The 25426-nt window shown below is 38.4% G+C and overlaps 1 protein-coding gene across 1 annotated transcript in view; it reads left to right on the top strand.

Annotated features, from left to right (window-relative positions):
- Window positions 1-25426, top strand: part of LOC114642194 (neuromedin-K receptor-like) — a 75375-nt gene that overhangs the window by 7019 nt on the left and 42930 nt on the right. Inside the window, exon 2 of the mRNA XM_028791171.2 lies at window positions 11628-11813. Coding sequence (XP_028647004.2) covers window positions 11628-11813 — 186 coding nt within the window. The remainder of the gene's footprint in view (window positions 1-11627; window positions 11814-25426) is intronic.

Below are 25426 nucleotides of genomic sequence, written 5' to 3'. Positions count from 1 at the left end.
GGAAGGACCAAAGGAGGGATTATGCCTCCTCCGGACCACGAGGGGGTGACCGCCCTGGTGGCTATGGGGAAGCTCAACCCTATAGGGGCCAGTGGTCACTGCCAGGGGGCGCCCAGATGCCTGAGGAGCCCTGGCCCTCAGCACTTCCACCACACCCGGAAGTGATGGGGGGAAGAAGACCAGGGACACCCGGAGTGCTTCCGGGTGCACAGCCAGCACTTCTGCCACACCAGGGAGTGCTGGCAGGAGCTCATTGGGAGGCACCTGGAGCACGTCCGGGTGAAGATAAAAGGGGCCATCTCCCTCCATTCGATGGCTGGAGTCGGGTGGAAGAAGGACGGAGCTCAGAGGAAATGAGTGGAGGCGGACCAGAAGAGAGAGGCATTAGTAAAGAGGCCAGGACTTAATGGTGTTCTGGTACAGGAGCACTGGGTTTTGTGACTTTTGTATTCAGTATGTATATTAAACATGTGTGTGGTTTTAAACCTACGGTGTCTGCTTGTCTGTGTCTGGGGCAGTTTCCACAATATTTATATACCCTCTAATTTTTGGTGCTATTGTTCACTTTTATGTGTTCAAATGCACAGAAAAGTAAAATTACAGGCACGTATGATTTTATCATTTTTAATGAACAAAATTCAGAATTTATATGAACTATGCAAGGTCTGGAGGTATGGAGTATCTTTATTAGACGGACAAGTGACATTGAAGGTAAACTTTTCATTTGTGATGTGCAGTGTCTATATGTGGACAGATAAGATTATTGACTTATAATATCATTATGCTACATAAAAGTAATTGCCTTAAAGATTTTGAAGAGTGTTGTGAAGAATTTACATACCATGTTTGTCTCCCCCTAGGATGAAACACACAATTTTGTCATTCATAACTCTTCTGCAGAGCAGGAAAACAAGCTGCTTAGCCTCTTACTCTGTGCTCTACAAGACCACTAAACATGTTTCTTTACTGCACCTCTTGTAGTAAATCCCTCTTATCGTTGTAGTATTGTCTATGTGTGCAAAGTATAGTGAAATTCTTACTTGCATATCCAACCAACATGCAACACATTGCCTCACTTCAGCGCCATGATAAACAAAAATGTAATTTAAATACAAATCAGCATGCCTGATGGACTCCTTACTCCCGATTCTATCAAACATTACGTGAAACTTGTGGGGAAAAAAAGAAACCAGAGAAAAACATCAGGAACATTTAATCATCAAACAATGTCCTACCTTTGTAGGACATTTCAAACGTACATCATAAAAATTTACATGAATGGAATAGTAGTTAGCAGTGCTGCTTTATAGGTCCAGGGGTGAAGATTTAATTTCAGCAGCTCAGTAATGGAGAGGGTAGGTTCAGAAAATAAATGGATATGCTGGACATACTGTATGTGCACTATATACAGACTGACAAAAATGTACAAGTTGCATAAAGTCAAAGGCCTTATTATTAGTTGATGAATAATATGTCTAAACCAGGAAAGCTAGGAACATGTTCCTCCCTTTAAGAAGAATCCAGTACTCTCCTCACCAGATGAGAATAAATGGGGTTGTGTGGACCCTTAAAATACAGCTAGAGAACTGCCTTGAATCACTGGCCATATAAGGGAAACTGAGAGGTCAGGAAAGCAGGGAACTGGGAGCTATGTCTACTCTGAAATATCTGTAATCAAAAATGTATTTTCATTGACCTAGGAAATGATTTTAGGACTTGGCTTCAAGTCAAGAGGAGAACCTGGGAAAAGGCGTATTGGTGGGAGGAGGTTATTTCTGAAACTAGAAGCTGTAGATATCAGAGGTAATCTACAAAACTGGATCTCAAGTTGATTAACCAGTAGTTGACAAAGAGTAAGGTTAAGAATGCTCCACATGGAGCAAGGTCATCAGTGGAGTCCCTCAGGGATCTGTCCTTGGACCGTTACTTTTTCTGATTTATATTAAAGACATTGATTCTGGAATAGTTGGTAAACTTGTGAGATTTTCAGATGACACTACATTTGGAGGGATGGTAGACACTGAGGAGGCAGCATAAAGAATTCAAAAAGACTTGGAAAATCTTCAGAACTTGGCAAACACCTGGAAAATGCATTTATAAATGCAATGTGGGAGAGACTGTTATACAAGAACAAAACTCTGAAAAGGATTTAGAGGTATATGTCAGCACATTTTCATCATCTAGTCAATGTACAGAAGCAATTAAAAAGGCAAATAAAGTATTAGGTTATATCATAAAAACTGCTTAATGTAAGTCAAGGGACGTTATGCTCAAACAATATAATGGTAAAGTAAAACCGCACCTGGAGTATTGTGTGCAGTTCTGGTCAACGCAGTACAAGAAAGACATTGCAGCACTTGAAGCTGCTCAGAGAAGAACAGACAAGTGCATTCCAGGACTTAAGGACATGTCCTACTGTCACAGACTCAGAATTAAACCTGTTTAGTCTCAAGAAGAGAAGACTGTGTGGGGAGCTAATCCAGGTATATAAAATCATCAAAGGTATTGATAAAGTAGATCCAGCAACATTTTTTCACCTTAAAGGTGAATTGTGTACTTGAGGACATTAGTGGAAATTAAGGGGAAAAGTTTTTTTAAAAATGAACAACAACAACAACAACAACAACATTTATTTATATAGCACATTTTCATACAAAAAGTAGCTCAAAGTGCTTTACATAATGAAGAAAAGAAGAATAAAAGACAAATAAGAAATTAAAATAAGACAACCTTAGTTAACATAAAAAGGAGTAAGGTCCGATGGCCAGGGTGGACAGAAAAAACAAAAAAAAAACTCCAGAAGGCTGGAGAAAAAAAAATAAAATCTGTAGGGGTTCCAGGCCACGAGACCGCCCAGTCCCCTTTGGGCATTCTACCTAACATAAATGAAATAGTCCTCTTTGTAGTTAGGGTTCTCACGGAGTCACTTGATGCTGATGGTTATACAGACTTCTGGCTTTTAATCCATCCATCATTGTTGGAACATCATGGTGCTTTGGGTAGATGGTGGTGGCACAAGCCACCACCAATAGGACACCGGAAAAGGAAACAGAAGAGAGAGTAGGGGTTAGTACAAATTTTGAATGAATAGTTATTATAATGAATTGGATATACAGAGTGTCAGGATTAAATTACAGTGAAGTTATGAGAAGGCCATGTTAAAGTAATGTGTTTTCAGTAGTTTTTTAAAGTGCTCCACTGTATTAGCCTGGCGAATTCCTACTGGCAGGCTATTCCAGATTTTAGGTGCATAACAGCAGAAGGCCGCCTCACCACTTCTTTTAAGTTTTGCTCTTGGAATTCTAAGGAGACACTCAGTTGAGGATCTGAGGTTGCGATTTGGAATATAAGGTGTCAGACATTCCGATATATAAGACGGGGCGAGATTATTTAAAGCTTTATAAACCATAAGCAGAATTTTAAAGTCAATTATGAATGACACAGGTAACCAGTGTAGTGACATCAAAACTGGAGAAATGTGTTCGGATTTTCTTTTCCTGGTAAGGATTCTAGCAGCTGCATTCTGCACTAATTGCAAACGATTGATGTCTTTTTTGGGTAGTCCTGAGAGGAGTGCATTACAGTAATCTAGCCGACTAAAGACAAACGCATGAACTAATTTCTCTGCATCTTTCGATGATATAAGAGGTCTAACTTTTGCTATGTTCCTTAGGTGAAAAAATGCTGTCCTAGTGATCTTATTAATATGCGATTTAAAATTCAGATTACAATCAACGGTTACCCCTAAGCTTTTTACCTCCGATTTGACTTCTAATCCTAATGCATCCAGTTTATTTCTAATAGCCTCATTGTATCCATTATTGCCAATCACTAAGATTTCGTTTCTTTCTTTATTTAATTTGAGAAAGTTACTATTCATCCATTCTGAGATACAGGTTAGACATTGTGTTAGCGAATCAAGAGATTTGGGGTCATCAGGTGCTATTGATAAATACAGCTGTGTGTCATCAGCATAGCTGTGGTAGCTCACGTTATGTCCCGAGATAATCTGACCTAATGGAAGCATGTAGATTGAGAAGAGCAGCGGACCCAGGATAGAGCCTTGTGGAACACCATATAGAATATCATGTGTCTTTGAGTTATAATTACCACAACTAACAAAGAATTTTCTCCCTGCCAGGTAGGATTCAAACCAATTTAAGACACTGCCAGAGAGGCCCACCCATTGACTAAGGCGATTCTTAAGAATATTATGATCAATGGTGTCAAATGCGGCACTCAGATCTAAGAGGATGAGAACAGATAAATGGCCTCTGTCTGCATTTATCCGCAAGTCATTTACTACTTTAACGAGTGCAGTTTCTGTGCTGTGATTTGTTCTAAAACCTGACTGAAATTTATCAAGAATAGCATGTTTATTGAGGTGCTCATTTAACTGCATAATGACTGCCTTCTCTAGAATTTTACTTAAGAAAGGCAGGTTAGAGATGGGTCTATAATTTTCAAGAGCAGAGGGGTCGAGATTATTTTTCTTAAGTAGGGGTTTAACTACCGCAGTCTTAAGACAGTCTGGGAAGACCCCCGTATCTAATGACGAATTTACTATGTCAAGAACATTATCACTAAGCACACCCGATACTTCTTTGAAAAAATTTGTTGGTATTGGGTCAAGGGCACAGGTGGAGGGTTTCATTTGAGAAATTATTTTATGTAAATCAGGTAAATCTATCCTAGTGAAAGACTCTAATTTATTTATTATGGAGTGCTGGGGTTTCGGAGGATCCTTAGTGTTGGGGAGATATACTATGTTATTTTTAATATCATTAATTTTTTGATTGAAAAATACAGCGATAGCCTCACAGGCTTTACTGGAAGTACTTAGGAGGCATTCCTTTGAGTTACCTGGGTTTAACAGATGATCAATTGTCGAAAATAAGACTCTGGGATTACTAGCATTGTTATTTATAATCTTAGAGAAATAGCAGCGCCTCTCAAGACGGACTGTGTTATTGTATTCTGTTATTTTAACTTTTAATATTTCATAGTCAATAGTTAGTTTAGTTTTCCTCCATTTACGCTCAGCTCTACGGCATGTTCTCTTTAAATCAGACACTCTTTGGGTCTTCCAAGGTATAACAATGCTAGAAGATTTTTTAACTGTCTTTTCAGGTGCAACTATGTCAACAGCAGCCCTCACTTTAGTATTAAATCTTTCCACCTTACTATTTACATTCTCCTCGATATTATAGTTGGCACTATAAACGGACTGATTGGTTAAGCCAGGAAGCACTTCTTTATACAAATAGTTGAAGGACTCTGGAACAAACTACTGAGACATGTAGTTGAAGCACAAACCTTGACAGCCTTTATGAAGAATCTGGATGACATACTGGGACAGCTTAGCCATTAGCTAAACAAACACGCTTGATAGACTGAATGGTCTCCTCTCGTTTGTCAAATTTGTTATGTTTTTATGTTAGGATCATTAAAAAGAGAGGTGAGCAGTGACGAGAAAACAGATTTTATTGGAAACACTGAATCTGGTTTCTCTTTTCGCTTGTATTATTTTTTCAGAATTGATATTTCTATATGGTAGGATAATGCATGTCAAGTTCAATTATTTAACTTCACTGGAAAATGAAAATGCATACTGTTGCTAATATTGATGTCTGAAAAATTTGGAAGAAATTCTTTGCAAGAGAAGGCTAAATCTTGAAGTAGCTACCAAAACAAACATAGCAAAAGTTTTATTTGATCCACCAGTCCAGAAAGGGATGAGTTTTCTTGAGCAATCATGAGTCAGAACCAACACAATTGAGAAGTTGGCTCAAAGTGATTCTGGAACAGAAAAAAGTATATCATCAGTTAGTTTGCAGTAACGGTTACATGACTAGTAGAACACCAGAGCCGTCTTAATGGTTCTGCATTGAAACCTGTTTTAGTATTATAAAAATAATGTGTATGTAAAATAATTTTAAAGATTCAGACAAATACATTTATTATCAACAAATGTTAGAGATTCTAATACCACTCATTCCCATGGAAAAATATTCTCTTTGAGCTCTATTAGGTTCAGTTCTAAAACATTTGTTATTCAAAGAAGATTCTTCATCATAACCACATGACCACTGGACTTAGACAAATACTTTTCAACTTTTTTTTTTCAATAAAGCCTGAACTGAATGGCCATACTGCATTTTCTAGCTTAACCTTACTGGGAAATTAATTTCCTAAAGGTTACTTTCCACATTTTGGCATATTGCATGTTTATAATAGATAGAGACCTAGTTTTTCCACATCTCTTTAAAGATTAATTCCTATACACTCTTTGAAGCAAGTACACTTTCTTTATTTCAATGGAAGCTTTATAGCTATTTAGACACTTTAAGTGATTTTAGCAGGCAATTCACTACATTTGCTTGCACTTTACGTCTTTTGTACTCTTTTGAGGGGGATGCCATGCAAATGCAAGTCCCTGCTAGCTTATTATTTAGTTTCACTTCTATTTGTGTAGACATCACTATTAACTTTTTAGTTATATGAGTTAAATTCTACAGTTAATTTAAGTAAGTAAGATGCTACTAAAATCGTAATAAAAATGTTAATAGATTAAATAGCATTTGCATTTTCATTCTTACTGAAGTTTCTATGTCAGCACACACCCCACAAGACCAGTTTTAACCAATTAAAGTAGCATAAAACAAAAAGTCCATACAGGTGCATGCCCACAGAGAGGCAGCTAAGATGTAAACACTGACTTTTGAAGCTATGAGGCAGCAGTACTAACTACTACATCACAGAGTTGCCCACTTTTCATGAAATATTTCAAATAATCAATATGAATAGTGTATTTTTCATTTATCATTATTATTGCTATATTATTTACATGTGATGTATTATTAAAAGGTTATTATGACTTTGCAAAAGGAAGAGAGCAAGTACCCAAAGGCAGAATGGAATAAAAGTACTAGAGAAGCACACCAAATCATAATTATTAACAGGCCAGGAGTTAATGCCAAATACTAATATGTTTTGCTTGCCCTTAACTGTTGCTGCTCATCATTTTTTTTGTTATTAGCACAAACAGTTCAAAGTTTGGACACTAAGTAACACGTGCCACCATCTTTTATAGGTGGAGCACGATAAGATACTTTTTTTAGTAAATAATATTGCTGCATCCATGCAAAATTGATATTAAAAGACAATGACAAAAAAGAAACAAGAACAAAAAATGGTGTGGTGTGATGATGTCACTGTCAAAATAACAAAATTTAAAATATGGTGCAAAACAAATAGAGCAAAAATGCAGAGGATCTGACAAAAAATACACTGGTCATAACAAAGAGTAAATGCAATTTTTGTAGAATGATGCCTGCTTAGAAGGAATTAATTCATATCAATTTGCAGTATCAATGTTGTTATATATCTATTGCGGTTACATTATTGTAAGAGTGCTCAGCTTCTCTTCTACCTTTATCTGTACCATACGAGTCGTGTGATATCTTGTCTGCAATGGCTGTGCAGTGCTCCTGCTCTGACTGCAATTGCTTTTTGACCCATCTTATACTGAAAAACCATTAATTATTTCCCTTTGTTTAATGTTAAGAACATGGCTGTTGCTTAATTAATCTTAAGAATGTGCCATTCTTTGCAAAGAATCTGCTCGCCATCAACTCTCCAGAGAAATACTCCAAACCTCGCAATGCTTCAAATGAATCAGACTTCTCTTACTGGGAGATGATGAAACGCCTCCTTGTGAAGTATACTAACAGTTTAAGTACAAATATGCAAGGCCATTTTCTGACCTAACAGCTGAAATGGCAAAAATTAATTTAGGGTAGTCTCCAAAGAAGCGTACTCCTTGCATGCCATAGTTTCACAACATAGCTAAGAGAAGACCAAACCGGTAGACCAAGAAGTTCATGGATGTCACCAGAACCTATAAACTCTGGGCCTATTGAAGGACTTCGAGAAGAACGATAATATGACTTTTTTTGTCTAAAGCCATTTCCCAGGGCGATCTCCAGCATTTAAGCAGCACCACCTTTGAAATCGAAAGGGCTCGCAGAATCCTCATTAGGCAGTTGATCTCATCCAAACCCTGTCTCCATATCATCAGCTTCTGAAGTTATTCCCCTACAGCTGTAACAGCTTGCGTGAAGAAGGGGCCTGGGCTGTCTCGAACATGTACATATTGTAATCTGTTCAGTTAGCCAATTAAAGGCGCCACTTGGCTTCACTTCTCATTTAAGATATACCAAAAGACAACTCATGCTAACTGAGGCCTGTAAACTCACTGTTCACAATGGATCTAACATTAAAAATTTCCCAGACCTCCATATGTTAGAGGTAGATCCTACTTTATCTCTTTCTTGATGTAAAGATGGTATTTACTGTGTGAATCGGGAGGTTATTAGACTTTACACTCTTAAACTCTTCCCCTACAGCTGTAATCCTTAGAAATCAGAATATTTCACAACCCTTTAGGTTTTTAGACTGCCAGATAAGGTTGTTCCTGTTCCCCTCTCCTTTTTTACTTCACCCATGAATCTTTCACAGTTGCTTTCTCCCATTAATGCCTATGGTACTCATCATAATTTCCCTTTGCATAAATTATATTTTGCTCTTTCTTGGAAATTCCCCCTCAGATACTGCTAATGTTTTTGGCTGATTCATTGGTTGGTTACCAAATTAACTGAATCAATTCTGCCCTTCTTCCTTTAAATCCCTCATTGCGTCAGTGTCTCTTACCCATGCATTCCACTGCTCAAATCAATTTTAATACCTAGATATGAATGTTTCCCTTTTATTGTAAGAATCATCTAACTAAATTTGCAAGGTTTAAAAGGATATCCTACCTCTTGTTCCTCTGTTTCTTGGTCATTTCATTCTGGATTTACAATCATTAATGAATGAACATTGTTCCCTTTTTAATTTAATTAGTACTATGTTGCGTCTTTTAGCACCAGTCAAATACTGAGCTGCGGTCAGATCCTTAATCTCATTTTTTCAATAGAACAATTAAAGACCATTCAATAAACAGTCAACTTTGACCAGTGACAGATTGGAAAGTTTGGCTTAACTGCCTAATTACGAGCTATATCATTGTGCATTTGCTTCCCAACCCATGTCACTCTTTGATGTGCCACTGAATCCAATATTGCAGCTACTTTTCCCCTTTCAGTTCTTCCTTTCTCGGTTATTAAATATGAATTCTACTCAAGTCTGCACCCGATGGTTTATGAAATTGAAAATGCTTCTAGGACAATGTCCAGTTGGGCACACGCACCTTTCATAGTTTGGCCCTACATGTTGGTGGTAATCTCATCGCTTTCTCTCCTTGGTCATGCCAAGGTTACCTGTTCTTACAGGATGTGTTTGATGATGCTGGGCTCCAAATTTCCCAGTCATTGATTCATTCCTTATTCCTCCTTTTATGTACCTAGAATTTACACTTGTCCTTTGGACAATTGCTGTTGCATTGTCCTCTTCATTCCTCTCTCATTCTCACTCTATCCTGTTTCACTTTCCCCTATTAGGACACTAGTAGAAGCCCTGCGTGTGACTTCTAAGGCATCCTATAGCACACTAGCAATATTCTCAGCATGGCCAAGTAATCTTTTCTCATTTCCCCCATCTCTTGGAAATCAGCTTTTTCAAAAAAATCCAAATTGTCTTCATGTCCAATTCAAATATGTATACTTCTTATACCTAACTTCTTTAAAGTGTCATGCTATCTGCCTGGCAATGGATCCTTAATGTCATGTGTGCCTGATGAATGCACTTGTCACATTGATGCTTATGTTTTGGAAGTTTTCTGATCTGTTGTCACTAACTTTCTGTTCTCCCTTCTCTTTTCTACTTACATTTTCTACCCCAAATATTTCTTCTTTTGGATTTTTTCTCTGTTTCTGTCTCTTTTTTTCAGCAGACAATGTTATTGCTACTCACTATTGTTGGAAAATCTGCATTAGCGTCTCACTGGAAATTTTTTGATTCTCTCTTTCACCCATTATACATTTTCCTTTTACAGATTACTTTTACTTGAACCCTCTGCACTACAGATTAACATGTCACCTGGCCCCAATATTGAGAGATGAAAGTCTGAGGTGAAACTTGTTAGGGTTCAGATGACAGATTTCGAGCATTGCATCCCTGACTCTACCACTTGACCTTTGATTCTTTTTTTTCTTTTTTTTCATCTTGTAGGGCAGTGGTCCCCAACCTTTTTGACAGCAAGGACCACTTTATTAGATGCAAATTTTTCCACGGACCGGTCGGTGGGGGGTGGGCAGTTTTATACACAATTTACATAACATTTCTGTTATTATTAAGTTATTAAGCAGTTCGCATACGTTTGCAACCCAAGATTTTTCTTCTTTTTTTGCATATAACAAAGATATATGCTTTGCATTTGCCATTCCAACAGATTGCACATCACAAACATTAACACTGCTATCATTTTTTCGTGTCTGCCGTTTCTAGAGGAGGGTGACAATGAGTTAAATTCCAATGGATTTTTTTCATATGTTGACAAGCAATAACCAAAAGGTATCACTGAAAACCACAGAAAACAAAAACAGCAAAAAAAAAAAAAAACAGTACGAGGAAAGTTCCAAGAAAGAGTTTTTTTTTAACAATGTTTCTGTTTGGGGATCGTTGTGCAAACGTGCACAACTGAGCTGTGACCACAGATCTAACTGCTCTGTGGATGATTCGTTCAAGCATTTCAAGGTCACTTCGTTGTAATGAAAGCATCTGCTGAATGTACTTCGTAGTAACGTGATTTCTATAGACTCGCGTCATATGGGGAAACTGTTGGGACCATAAAAATAACTTTGTTGTAATACTCTCTCACCTCGGTCTCTCTCCTCTCTCTGCGCCGCTGCAAAGCCCCGCCCACCAAGCGTTCTGAAAAGTCTGAGTGAGTCTCCGTTTCCGGCAGTTCTCTCGCGGCCCGGCTGTCAGACGGCTGCGGCCCGGGGGTTGGGGACCCCTGTTGTAGGGCATGATGGCTGTGGTGTCCCTCTTTGTTTAGCTCAGGCACTTTGACCCTAATAGCTTCGGATTTTTGTTTACAGTGCCAAGTGCAAAAATGATTTATGGGGAGTTGAGATGAAGCAGGATGGGGATGGCTTCTTGATATTGAAAATTGCAATTGTATTTTTTTCAAATTAAATTCTGCTCCCAATTCCTTCTTTCTACTTATGGTAAATAAAAATTTCATCAGTACCGTTTATAATTTATGACTTTCTCTTTATTCATTTTTTTCATTGTCAAGAATTATTTTCAGCTTCCCTTCTCTGAAGAGATTTAGCCTCTTATTTAAATGAAACCTTTACTTTGTATTGGAAATTCCTGGATGGTGACATTTACGCCACTTCTTACAGGAATCTGGACTGAAATTGTTTGTTTTCCTTAGTCATCAGGGTATAATCTCACTGCACTGACTACTGTGCATGGCATTGTGTTGTTTAAGACCTGATTATTACAAATGCATTTTAACTTTGTTTCAAACCGATGGCATGTTGCAAAGTTTCCTGTTACCAAGTATTAAATCATTTAGTGACAGTTGTTATGGAGATTAAATAATTTGCTTGATACTACTAAAAATTATACATTATTAGATGCGTCATTTCTCATTGATATTTTGCTTATTTCTTCAGGTACATGGCCATTATATACCCTCTCAAGCCTAAAATGCCTTCAAAAGTTTCAAAATCTGTGATAGCTGGAATTTGGATACTAGCTATCGGATTGGCTTCACCTCAGTGTATATACGCCACAGCACAACAAATCCCAGGAAGGACCATTTGTTTTGTTAACTGGCCTGGTGCAACAAAACATTTTATGTAAGTATGATTCATAATTGTTAACACCATATTAAATGATCCAATAAAAATGCATTCAAATACATTAAAGAATGTAATCATGAAGAAGACTCCAGAATATCACATTTTTTTATTTTATTGCTATTCCACTTCCTCAGTGCAAAACACATCCATTTACTTTCAGATCTGCAGGGTTAGTGGGGGTAGAAACCCCTTGACCGGGGACACTCCATCACAGGGCACATTCATGAACACAACTGCTTTTATATACACTGGGGCCATATATTTTTGTGGGATGTGGGAGGACAACCAGAATTCCCAGAGAAAAATTAACATGGACAGGGATAATGTGTTGTTCTCACATAGAAAGTGAACAGACCAGAGTTTCCATCACAGTCTCATGGAAATATGAGACAGCGTTGCTAACCATTATCATTAAATGTGTGTTGTAAAGGTTATTTCCACATAAATTAGGAAAAATCTAAACAATTTGCATTATCGAGCAATATGGATTCTACCAAATTAATGGAGGTATGCATTTCATAAACAAGTCAACAAAATGTTGTAAGATGTTATGAACTACAGAAGCTATAAAATTGTTTGAGTATAATGAGTCAAAAAGTGCTGCTATGGAATTATTCATGTCATCTCCTGGATCTACTGTGGGTGGATATTTAATAGGATATCTGTGGGTCTTAAAGCTGAGACCATACAGGGTGACAGTTCCAGACTCGTAGTTGCTCAAAAATGAATAAGTAACTAGAAAGTTCATTACACCGAGGACTTGGTAAATTAATTGTGGTTTTAGGGGGTCACATTTGTCTCAAATGTTTTATAGTCGAACAGGACATGAAGATATTGCGCTGCATATCTTTTCACATCAGTCATATAGACTTTAAAAGGGAACACAAATGCATTCATACCGGAGGAGCAGTCGCATGGTCTTGTTTGGAAACTGACAGAAAGAGAAAAGGACAAAAATCCAACATACCAATGGAGAATTTCTGATGGCTAAAATAGACATGGAAATATATGGAATTAACATTTAGCTATAGTTGTGGTCCAAGAGTCAAATTTCAGGCCAATGTTCACAGATGGTTTGATGTAGTTGGCAGGATCCAAAGGTCAGGGGCAAAGAGTCAAGCATTGTGAATTATGCCAGAGGCTCCATAAGATGTAATTTCATTTTTGTGGTGTGCATTTGAAAATGCTGGCCAGTGTCCAGGCATTAAAATAACCAAAGCTGGAGGTGACCTTGTCAGTGAGAGAATATCAGTGAGTTGAGGCAAAGAGTGCAAATAAATAAGAGAAAATGGCTATGCACAGAACCTTGATGGGCACTACATTGGCATAATGTATGAGCTGCTTTCTGCTCCAGATAAAATGCAAAACACGTTACAAAAATCAAGATGTAAGCACACATCTAGAAGGAGATACTGCTGGTCAGTTTTGAACACTTTTGGCTCTTTAGAATGTTGTCAGGGTCAAACCTGCCAAAACCAAAAATGGAATTGAAGAGAATGAACATAGAAAGTGATCCAGCTTCTGCATGTCTAAGGCAGCCATTAGAGATGCAATAGAAATCAGTTCCAAGATTATGGTGGCACCATAAATTTCCAATGGAATGGATCCAACACATGAATATCATTAAGATTGTGGGTTAGAAGAGAATTTGCAAGGCCCTGGATTGTTTAAAAGCAAAAAGTTAGAAAATGGATAATAAATGTTAAAGAGAGTGGAGGACAATAAATGAGTTGAGGGTTTGTGCATTCGGAACATACACAAGCAAAGTAACTACAGTAACTAAAACGTGTTAGGGTACAAAACATAGAAGGATTTAAAAAGTTTGTATTATCTGTACATTTACTTTTTTATAAATGTTGTTTCTTGATTCACCCCACAGTATTGCAAATAAATCTGCCATGGAGTTGCTTTTTAAGACTTATTTGTAAGCAGTTGACAGAAGCAAGAGCACCATTGAGGTATCACAGGGTCATGGACAATCTCAAAGGAATCATTCACTGAAAAGAGAGAACCACAACTGCAGCATGAGGGCACATCTTTATGTCATCCTGATCGGTGTGTTGTCAGCTCAGTGATCAGTCTCATAGGAATGGATTAGTAGGCACTTATTAAGCCTACCTGAACAAAGGTGTCTTTCTATCTTGTCCTCCCCTGTGCTTTAGATCCCAGTTGTCTGTTGTTAAAATGAATATTAGTTTGGACTCAGAGTCTTTCTTTCTGACTTCCTCTGAAAAATAAAGTGATCCTCTATCAAACATTCTTTATTAATCCAAGACAGGTAACATAGGGAGATGTCTTCATGTATCTTATACCAAAAAAACTACACCCTCCATCCAATCTGGTGTCAGGTTGCCCTTCTCAGAAATTCATCATTCGTGCTCCCCATTGAACAAAATTCTATTCCTGTTTATCTCTTTAGCTTCATGAAAATGAAGTCTCACATTCCCAAATTCATCATCCTGTTTCTCATGTTCTTGGGACATAGTCTGATTGAGACATGTTCAGATTGGTATTGCCACATTCCAGTCTTTTACAACAAGGCTTGTAGAATCAATAGTTGCTCTATGTCTTCTTCATCCTGGAGCTACTACTTTTGTGGATCTTGGCTTGGAATATTTCATTGGCTCCAGACAATAAACCTCATTTTTAACGCTCAAATATACTCTGAAAGAGGCTCAAAATACTGCATGTATATGCAACTTCCCACACAAACATCAGGATTTATAAAAGAAAACCTATTGGAATAACAAGTGTATACAGTATTTACGGCAATTCTCACTTGTGTATACAACATTTTGAGGAAATTGGGAAATGACGACCCCTTTGATTATGCAGGGAAAGGCATAATCTTCTGGACGTTTCAGGGCGGCATTCGAGGCACATTCACATACACATATTTACAGGGTGACTGAGATTTATAAAGGGTAAATTGCATAGAAATTTGCATACACCAGGTTTTATAAATTAGATTTTTTTTGGTGTACACATTTTCCTGTTATTTTTGACATGCAAGCATTTTCACTCTCAAATCCGCAAAGAGTTTTTTATAAATGGGTTCCCAGGTTATTTTAATCCTCTGCATTGTTTTTTCTTCTATCTCCGGGTGAGGTCCATTCTTAAGAAAGTTTGAGATGTTTTACCTTTTTGTTTTCCCTTCAGCCTTTTTTTTTATTATTATTGTTCTCTATCTCAATTTAAAGCCAGTATTTGCTTTGATTTCTGCTTTGTGTTAAGCAATCTATTACATTAGATTAGAAATATGCCATACAAGTGTTTTACGCTTTACTCTAGACTACTATTTTAAAAAAAAAAAATTTTTCTCCAAAAACCCAACCAACATATTCAATAATTAAATTTTATACATTCCATATATCTACAAGAATGGAGCTTAAATTTGTCCTGGTGATTAGACACCAATAAGTCTTACTTCTATACCATACAAAATTATGGAAATTATAATAAGATACAAATTAGAAATGTACCTGTATGAAAATAGTATACTAAATAACAGTCAATATGAGATTATTCAGTTTTTCGATTCAGTTTAATTTTGAGCAAGCACAGACTGCTCTGACAAGTTCATAGGTACAATGCAATTACAAAGTTTACAAATTACTAACTACATAATAAAAGAAATAATAATCTGTTACACTTTTTTTGGCCAGGCTACTCAAGTAACTGACAAAGTAATAGCATACAAATAATTTAATTAGATTTTGAAAAAAAAAGCCTTTGATACACTTCTGCAATGTAGATGCATTTTGAAACTTTAAGCTACTGGAATCAGAGGTCATCTAAATCCTCAGATTTTAAGATCCATGTGGGGTGAAGTCATCATTGGAGTCCCTCAGGTTGTTTGTCTTTGGACCCTTTCCTCTTCTAATTTATATTAATGACATTGATTCTGGTATTATTAGATAACATTAAAATTGGAGAGCCTGCAGATATTGAAGAGGCAATAAACTAATTCAAATGGCCCTTGACAAACTTCAGAACTGGCAAACATTTGAAAAATAAACTGTAATATAGAAAACTGCAAAGTGCCACATGCAAGTAAAAGGTACAGTGTTGTGCAAGTTCACACCTCACAAGAACTAGCTCAAAGTTCAGTTCACACAGATTAAAATTAATAAATTCATGTTCATAGTTCACCATTTCAATTTTGAACTAGTTCATGTTCAGTTCATTTTGTATTTTATAAGGAGTGAGAATAAATGACCTGTGAGTTTACTTTTTTCAATTTTGCATTCTTTATATTAAGCTATTACAGTATTTTTGAATAAAATACAATAATTGTGAAGACTTTTTTATTTAAATACACTTTACTGAGTTATACCCAGCAACAAACACATATAACCATAAAAAAGAAATTAAATAAATGCAAGTATGAATATATATAATTCACTAAGCCGCCAGCGAGCAAGACACCCATGGAGCACACAGGATAGAGCCACGCCCACCAACTCTAAGGCCATTGGATACGACGACAACTCGCAGAGCCACGGCCACCAAATCGGACGCAGCAACTCACAAAACACGGCGTCATTCGCCTTTGTCTCTGCTACAGTCCACATGCACCTCTGAGCCACGCTGACTTTTCATTATTCTTTTCGGTTACGACCGCGTCCACTATCGCAAACTGTTTTACACGCCATGGTCTTAGAGTTGGTGGGCGGGTCTCTGTGAGTTGCTCTTGCGAGAGGGCACATGACCAGGCAGTGTGTATGCTTCGAGAATGAGGGTGGACGCGGCAGGACCATCTAAGAAGAGGCATGTTTGTCGCGGATGTGAATCGCTGTATGCAGCGTGTAAAACAGTTTGTTTGTCGCGGATAATTTACCTTTTACTTTTACACGAAGACAATTTCCTGTTAAACTGGCCTTTGTGATGACAATTACCCTAGGTTCTTGTCTATAAGCCGGACTCGTGTATAAGCCGGAGACCAAAAATCATACGAATTTTTAAAATAAAATCTTATCATAGATAAGCCGGACTCATGGATAAGCCGAACGTACTATAACCTATAACTAATAGAAGAGAGGGAGGTCAGTGGTCTCACTCGCACCCATTTAATTTCTTTAAGGGGGGAGAGAGTGTGAGATATTGGCGTCTCTCTCACTCCCCGCATGGCGCGGCCGGAGCGCGTTCTTTCTGCTCTGGGCATCGCCGAGTCAACACGCGCGCGTAGCGGTCATTTAAATTGTGATTTTATATGTAAGCATATTTAAATATATATCGCGGATTTTTTGCTGGTTCGCGGATTTCTGCGGACAATGGGTCTTTTAATTTCTGGTACATGCTTCCTCAGTTGGTTTGCCCAGTTGATTTCATACAAGGGACGCTATTGGCAGATGGCTGAGAAGCTAGATTGCTTACGTTTCTCTCTCTCTTGCGCTGACTATCTGTGATCCTGACGTATGGGGATTGAGCAGGGGGGCTGTTTGCACACCTAGACGATAGGGACGCTCGTCTAAAAATGCTGAAATATTATCTTCACGTTGCTATCTTTTGTAAAGCTGATTCCTGAAAAGACATGCTGCACAGTGCTTCGCATACTTAAAAGCTCAAAGGGCACGTATTGATTTTTGACTGAAAAACAAACTCAGTCTCTGTCTCTCTCTCTCTCTCTCTCTCTCTCTCTCTCTCTCTGCTCCTGATGGAGGGGGTGTGAGCTGCCGCCTTCAACAGCTTTGTGCCGCGGTGCTTCGCATACCTAAAAGCCAAACAGCACCATTGATTTGTTTGCTAGAGATTGTTTTCTCTATCTATGTGACATTCTGTGCTCCTGACACACACACCTTTGAAGAGGAAGATATGTTTGCATTCTTTTAATTGTGAGACAGAACTGTCATCTCTGTCTTGTCATGGAGCACAGTTTAAACTTTTGAAAAAGAGACAAATGTTTGTTTGCAGTGTTTGAATAACGTTCCTGTCTTTCTACAACCTCCTGTGTTTCTGCGCAAATCTGTGACCCAAGCATGACAATATAAAAATAACCATATAAACATATGGTTTCTACTTTGCGGATTTTCTTATTTCGCGGGTGGCTCTGGAACGCAACCCCCGCGATGGAGGATGGATTACTGTATAAGCCGGATTTATGTATAAGCCGATATTCTATTTTTTCATTTTCACAACTTTTTTCCTTAGATAAGCCGCGGCTTATAGACAAGAACTTAGGGTAATAAAGCACAGGGCCAAACTTTCAAAAAGATATGCATGTATCTGCCAAAACCAGTTTTCAGTCACGGACAATTGTATGTTGTTGTATGTTGAGTTCCATCTTTTCATTCACTTACTGTTGTATCCTGAAACCCACCCCTTTTAGACAACTGTGTCTTTCCGGAAGTGTTCAGCCATCAATAAATAATGCGGCGTATGCCTGCAGGAACACGTGCAGCAAGCGAGCGAGCCAGAGAGAGAGAGAGAGCGACACACACAGGCGTGTGAGAGAGACACACCCACATACAGGCGCGTGAGAGAGAGGGGGCTGGAGGCATAAGAGTAATAACAATAATACTTCATTACATTGATATAGTGGTGTTCTCAGTATTCAAAGCTCTATCCACACAGGGAGGAACCGGGAAGCAAACCCACAATCGCCTTACTGCAAAGCAGCAGCACTACCACTGCGCCACAAGACAGTTAAAGAATACACCGGGCTCGATTTTGTTTTCACTTCTGTTTACAGCGATCGGGTCGTAGCGTGCATTGTTGCAATGTTACTTTTCTTGGTGGCTTATTACATTACGGATGTTTCACATGTTCATTTTTTTCCCTGTGCTTAAAAGACATTAAAAAAGTGTTTCTCAACTGTGATTCCGGAACAACTCAGTATGCAAGCTAAATTAAGCGTCAACAACGAAGACTCGCCACACCTTAATGAACAAGTACTGACACTTATCCCTACTGACGAAGTAACTTTCACCAGCATGGCCTCCATCGTCACAGACGATCCCACTTTCAGTCACGGACAATTGTATATTGCTGTCTCCAGAGGTCCATCTTTTCATTCACTCGCAGTCGTATCCTCAAACCCACCCCATTTGGACAACTGTGTCGTTCAGGAAGTGTTCACCCATCAATACATAATTATGTGGCGTATTTCCCCGGCACGTGTCCACCCACGCTCTCAAGGCATTCACAGTGCCTGCTCATGTGCCCGGACGCAACAACTCACCACACACAAATTTTGCTTAATTTGACTCAACACAGGAAACCTCACCCGGCCCGGACATGGAGAGGATTGACAGATTGATAGCTCTTTCTCGATTCTGTGCGTGGTGTTGCATGGCTGTACTTAGTTGGTGGAGCGATTTGTCTGGTTAATTCTGAAAACGAATGAGACTCCCTACTGCTAAATGGTTACGTGATCACCAGGCGGTCGGTGTCCAACTTCTTAGAGGGACAAGTGGCTTTCAGCCACGTGAGATTGAGCATTAACAGGTCTGTGATGCCCTTGGATGTCCGGTACTGCACACGCGCTACACTGAATGGATCAACGTGTGTCTACCCGGCGCCAACAGCCGTGGGTAAGCCGTTGAACCCCATTCATGAGCTTGCAATTGTTCCCCACAAACGAGGAATTCCCAGTAAGTGCGGGTCATATGCTCGCACTGATTACATCCCTGCCCTTTGCACACACCCCCCCTCACTACTACCATGGCCGGGTGACTTGGTGGATTATATATAGAAGAGCAGCCGGAACCGCAAAGAACAATGAAAAGACAATGTGGCTCAGAGGTGCCTGTGGACTGTAGCAGAGACAAAAGCGACTTAGGTGAGGAGTCGGGGGCAGGCACATGAGCAGGCAGTGCGTACTGAATGATGATTGTATGTTGGTTCGTAGCGTGCATTGTTGCAATGTTACTTTTCTTGGAGGTTTATTAAATTACGGGTTTTTCAAATGTTCATTTTTTTTCCCTGAGCTTAAAAATCATTAAAAAAGCGGCGTGATTATGCGGTGTATTGGCTAGTACATATAAATTACCGCTCCATTTCCAACAGTGTGACAGTAGTACTAGGGTGTTGTACCGTGTGGTAATAATGAGTTAAAGTTAGTCCAAAAATGTAGGACTGCAATTTTGAGAAAATAAATAACTATAATTTTATACAGGGTCTTTCAATAGTAAAACTATTTACATTCATTTTACAGTCGAAACACACTAGTGGGATATGTTACTTGTTTGGGTTCACATGTTGAGAAATAGCTATTAAACATGTAGTTTGAAGTCCAGTGTGTTAGGTATTGGGCTAATGTGTCTTCCAAATTATCATATAAATTTGCTTTTCAATGCTTTAAAAATGGTTAAGGTTAGTGCTGGGTCAAGGAGAGTGAATAAATGTGTTAATTATAATAAAATATTTTCAAAATGTTTAATTACAAATTTGTCTCTATGAGGAAAGATATTGTGATGTATTTTGTACTTGGGTAAGTTCCAAAGTACTTTTTCTGTACTTTACAATTATTATTAGTTATTAAATCATTGTTGAAAACTTTTTATTTGGCTCATTATGATCTTACTGGCCAATTTCCTAGCAGCTAATATGCACTGATGATGTACACCAAATGGTTGGATAGCAAACTGGATTGCAGTGTGAAAATACATGTGCTTCAAGGATAGGTGGAAGACCATATCATCATGACTGATATCACAGAAATAAAACCACAAGGGACACTGAAGTCAGTATGCAATGGGGTATCAAAATAAAAAGCACACTAGGGTTCATAGAAGGTATTCAATATTTGAGATAGCTGTATTGCTTGTTAGAAATAGAGAAGGAAAGGGAAGGAGAGGGTTTATGGAGAGCTGACAGAAGGTCATAAAAGCAGCAAAGCCAGAATCATGCTGCCCATTTAAGGGGGGTTTGGAAAGAGGCTACATGTCCCTGTGGCTATTAGTAATAAGTACTGTGGCTATTAGTAATAAGTACGTAGTCTCTGACTTTATTGCCTCCTTAAAGTACACATAGGTTCTTGACAAAGAAATCCAGCCCTTAAAAGGTAACCAAGGACTTTGGAGTACAGGAATGTTGGAGTCCTTCTAGGGAGAACTTCTAAGGAAGTTAACTGGAGCTTAGAGAAGACACCTAGGGCATGAAAAAGAGAGTGTTGGGGAAAGAGCGCTGTCCAGTTTGTTAGTCTCTGAAGGTTGTGAGAGGAGTGAGCCACCCCACCAAACAGGACAATTCGCTTACAGCACAGTGTTGTGTCAATGAGTATATCAAAAAAAAGAGTATTAAAAGGTGAGGCTCTATGTTATTTATTTATATTAAATAAATAAGCCACGTTAGTAGTGTTTTAATTTCTGTACCGAACATTTAACCAAAACATGTGATTAAGGAAATAAAATTTTCAAATGTTGTATGTAATCCTGAGTAAGTTTTAAACAAACCTGGGGAGAGGAAGAGAGATGTGCTTGATGCAGAAATTTGAACTGAATCAACTAATGTTGGACACAGAGAAGAGAAGAGTCTGTTCAGAGTGTTCCTGAAAAAAACCCCTGGTGCAGTCTTTTAAATGTGTTTTAAAATGATGGTTCTTCCTTATAGCTATTCGTGTTGAAGTATTGACTTTTCTGTACTGTCTGATCTTTGAATTCATCTAATTTGATTGCTTTTTCATCAATTTATAAATAAGTTGAAGCTCGGTAATGCCTGTGTGCCTGTGTGCAGTGCCAAGTATCTACAAGTCAAGACCACAAAGCATATTAAATGGATAAGTTGCTCCATGACAGAATCAAAATGCATCAGTGCCTGGTAACTGCTATAAGTGACGTCATGGCAGAAGGGCTTCACTGCAACGTATGGATGTGAAATACACTGTAAACATGTTTCTCATCAGATGAGACACCTCCATACTACTGTGCAATGGTGTGTAAGAAATGGCAACTGGCCATCTGAGGAGAGGCAACAGCATGCAGAAACTGAATATGTTGCTGCAGCTTGAGGAACTAGAGCGTAAGTTGATTGTGATCTGTTCAGCTAACAGACAGATTTGAATAGGTGAACGCTATCTTTATAGCATGGAATTACCACAGAAGGACTAGAATAAACCTTTCTATAGAGAACTTCTACCAGAAAAATATTGCAAATACAAAGGCCTTGCACAGCTGCTTTCATATAGAATTTCAGGCAGTGCAATGTAAATCATTTGGTTAGGGTCACAAAATCAGATTAAAATGAGGATTGAGCTGACAGTCATATGGTTTATAGTCTAATACTATTGCTGCTAGGGTACATTACTGAGTTGCTAGAAACAGAAATTGAGTGCATTGTGCACCCAGTCAGGCAGGATGAGATCAGTATTGGCAACCACATGTATGCCAAAGAAATACAGCTGCATTGCAACATGGGAAGTGAAGTGTAATCATAAAGTCTATGTCACATTACGCAATTTTCCCAACGATTTTCAGTCGTAGCCTTCATTCACATAATCTTAGTGAGTTTGAGGCAGTTGTAGCGACACTCCCATGAAGCTGGTTGTGTAATATCGTATACCCAGCTACTCACTCCAACTAGTCTGTGACTTGCACCGATAAAATCAAAGAGGTCTGATTTTGTCTTTAGCTATAAGACTGGGCTGTGTGTGCATGAGAGCTAACAACCTAAGAATGCTCATCCAAGGTACAATGCATACAATGCAACAAGGAGAAATAAAAAAAAACACATGTGCTTTGGACCTCACAAACTAAACAGAAGCTTGTCTATCTGATGTCTCGTATTTTATATACCTTGACAAAATGGAAAAAGAAAAAAACAAGCCTTGGACCAGTATAAGATCTGAGGTGTCTGGCAACAGGGATGAAAAGTAATCTGAAGGAATGGAATTTACAGTGTAAAACCAGAAAAAAGTGTCAAGAGTTGGCCACCCTCTTTAAGGAAAAATATGAGTTTCAAGCAGATATTATCAAGGCTAATTAATGAAGAGCCCAAGAATCAAACTAGCCTACACGTTGGCTGTTCAACTGAGATACGGCACTCCTTGAGAGCTCACAAACGAATACCATCTTGTGACAGCAAAGTCCTTTCATGCCACATGTCCAGAAGAGGAGGACTTTGGAGATGGAACAGAAGTAACATGATGTTTAAAAGAAGAGACTGTAACTAACCTAATTGTACCTGTTACTCCCTCGTACAGCACCGGTTCTTTCAGGCAGCATGTTATTGGCTGTCACAAAAAGGAATGAGTATGAATGTGCTAGAATGCTGGCACTCAATTAGTAAATGTGATTTTCAGTTGTTTAAACTGACATGGTCCAGTGAAGTGCACAGCAACCACAACTGGCAAATATGACATACTCCACAACAAGAAGTCGCATAATGTGACATGGGCTTAAAGATCAGAAGGCTAAGGGATTGTGCCAAAAAAATCCTAAATAGCACTAGTGAGTCAGTTTAGCGACATACTGGGTCTACACTGTAAGGAATTCATTTTTGATTAATTTTGGTGTTTTTGTTTCTACTTGTATTAATGTGTCATTCCCATTTGTTGTTACCTTTTCTCGATATTCATCATGAAGAGAGACACATTAGTATTTATTTTCTCACATTTTTGTGTTGTTTTGATATTTTACTAATTTTTACTTTTTGCTCTTTTGTTATTTTATTGTTGTCCATCTTCTTGAGTGGACACTGCCATGTTTTACAAGGCAACAATATTGCACTATAAATGATTACTGCATGCACTACTTTTGGCTAATCAAAGGAAATCCTCCCTTAGAGACTAACCTTGAAACAAGAGTCAGAATGAAAAAGTGTTTTAGGAAGCGCAAATATGGTTTTAACTTGTATTTTGAGACAATGATTCAATTATCAGCCCTAATAACATGGAAGAGATATCTAACAAATTCTGTGTGCCAAATCAACCAATATCGCTGAATATTCCTTGATATCTTTACAATTTCTACCAATCACAAAATTTGTTTGTTCTCCAAAACATCCAGCAAAAATGTTATGTACTGTCTCTAATAAATATAAATTCAAATAAGTGTGAATGACAGAATATTATTTAGAAGCCTTAATCCACACCCTGGTCACCACTTCTGAAGTGGCCTCCCGTTTTAGGAAATAAGTGATCTAGGGAATAGAACCATCTTGGCAGATTATTTGCATTGTTGTTAAATTACAGAAGAGATACTTAATCAAGTGGTAAAACTGGATGCTGGGTTTTTCAGGCTCTAGGTGCTGTATGTCATGAGATGAGGTCCATGGCAGTGTAAAATTTAAAAAAAAAACAGTGCGGTAAGCTCGGGAGGTGGGCACTGTGCACTTGTGTTGTCATGTGGGTGGAGCGGCTGTGGTCAGTGTATTGCGCAATCATGTGCAGATGTGCACATTCTGCCTGGTTGCCTCATTGGCACTCCAATGCTTATTTAAGCATCTCTGCCTGCCAATATTTGATAGGAGTGGCCAAGCGCTAAAACAAAAAGAGAGGTTGAAGAAGGAAAGTGTGTTCAAAGAAAGATCGGTGGTCTGCTTTGCTTGGGTGCGGCACAGCTGGGCTGAGCTGGGCTTACAGGGGTTGAAGCCTATGGTACTCTGATGGTTCTCCCCACTGAGTTTTATAGTAAGAGTGGAGACTTGGATGGACTTCCCGAGATTCAGGTAGTGCAATATGGTGTATGCGATGATGGAGGGCTGGCTTCTTAGCCAAAGAGTGCAGGCGGGATGAGAGTCAGTTGATGGCAACTGTAGCTGTCGATGTTGCCTCCAGCTGAGCATACCCACCTGGGTAATTGAGAAAGAGCCAAACCTATCTTGCCAAAGACAAACCGAATGACCTGAAGCAGTCCAAAAGGGATTCTAAAGTATTTATTGACAGTTTTTAGCCTCCACAATTGAACTGCTTTTTTATGAACGATTTAATGACTGATTTATTTCCTGCACTACATTATTTTGGTTTTAATAAACATGCGCTATGCACTTTCAGACAATGTGAACCTGGTTGTTATCTCGCTGCTGTGCTCATCTCAGTTATGAACTACAAGGCGGTCATGTGGACAGTTTGACGGGTATACCACCCAGACATTGACCCCTGGCAAAGTATCTGCTGTCACACTGGTTGCAACTAATCTTTAGTCACTAACTCCATGTCTAGCTTTCTTATTTTAATCAGTGGAAAACTTTTACCATATTTATATAAGGACCTCTCTGTCCTTTAATCACAGTGTGATTCAGACTGTTTTCTCTTTCAGTTTCATTGCCTGGTGTAATGGTCTTAATAACCAAAATTTTAAAGAGCTCCAGCAGATTACCAAACATGCAGCTAAAGTTACTACAGTAGAAATCATGTCAACTGATGACTGACACCCTTTACACACAGAACTTCAATAAATCAGAGAGGATAGTCATATTGAAAAACTCAAATAAATCGCTCCACAAATTCCTTTCTCCCCAGTGCCACACATCTCTTTAATAAGGAATATCAGAAAATAATTTTAAGTTTTTCTTACCTAAAATGTACCAATTTTATGTCAAATGTTCTAAGAAACTGCTAGAGGCAGTTTTAAAAGAAGTCTGTTTTTTTTTTAATTTTCAGAATTTCTGAAAGTTTTAACCTGTAATATCAGTGTGTTTCTGTTCTCTCTGTTATTGGATGCAGCTGAGAA

Source organism: Erpetoichthys calabaricus, chromosome 11 (assembly GCF_900747795.2).
Source record: "Erpetoichthys calabaricus chromosome 11, fErpCal1.3, whole genome shotgun sequence".
NCBI classification, from domain to species: Eukaryota; Metazoa; Chordata; class Cladistia; order Polypteriformes; family Polypteridae; genus Erpetoichthys; species Erpetoichthys calabaricus.
This window is presented reverse-complemented; position numbering and strand designations above follow the sequence as displayed.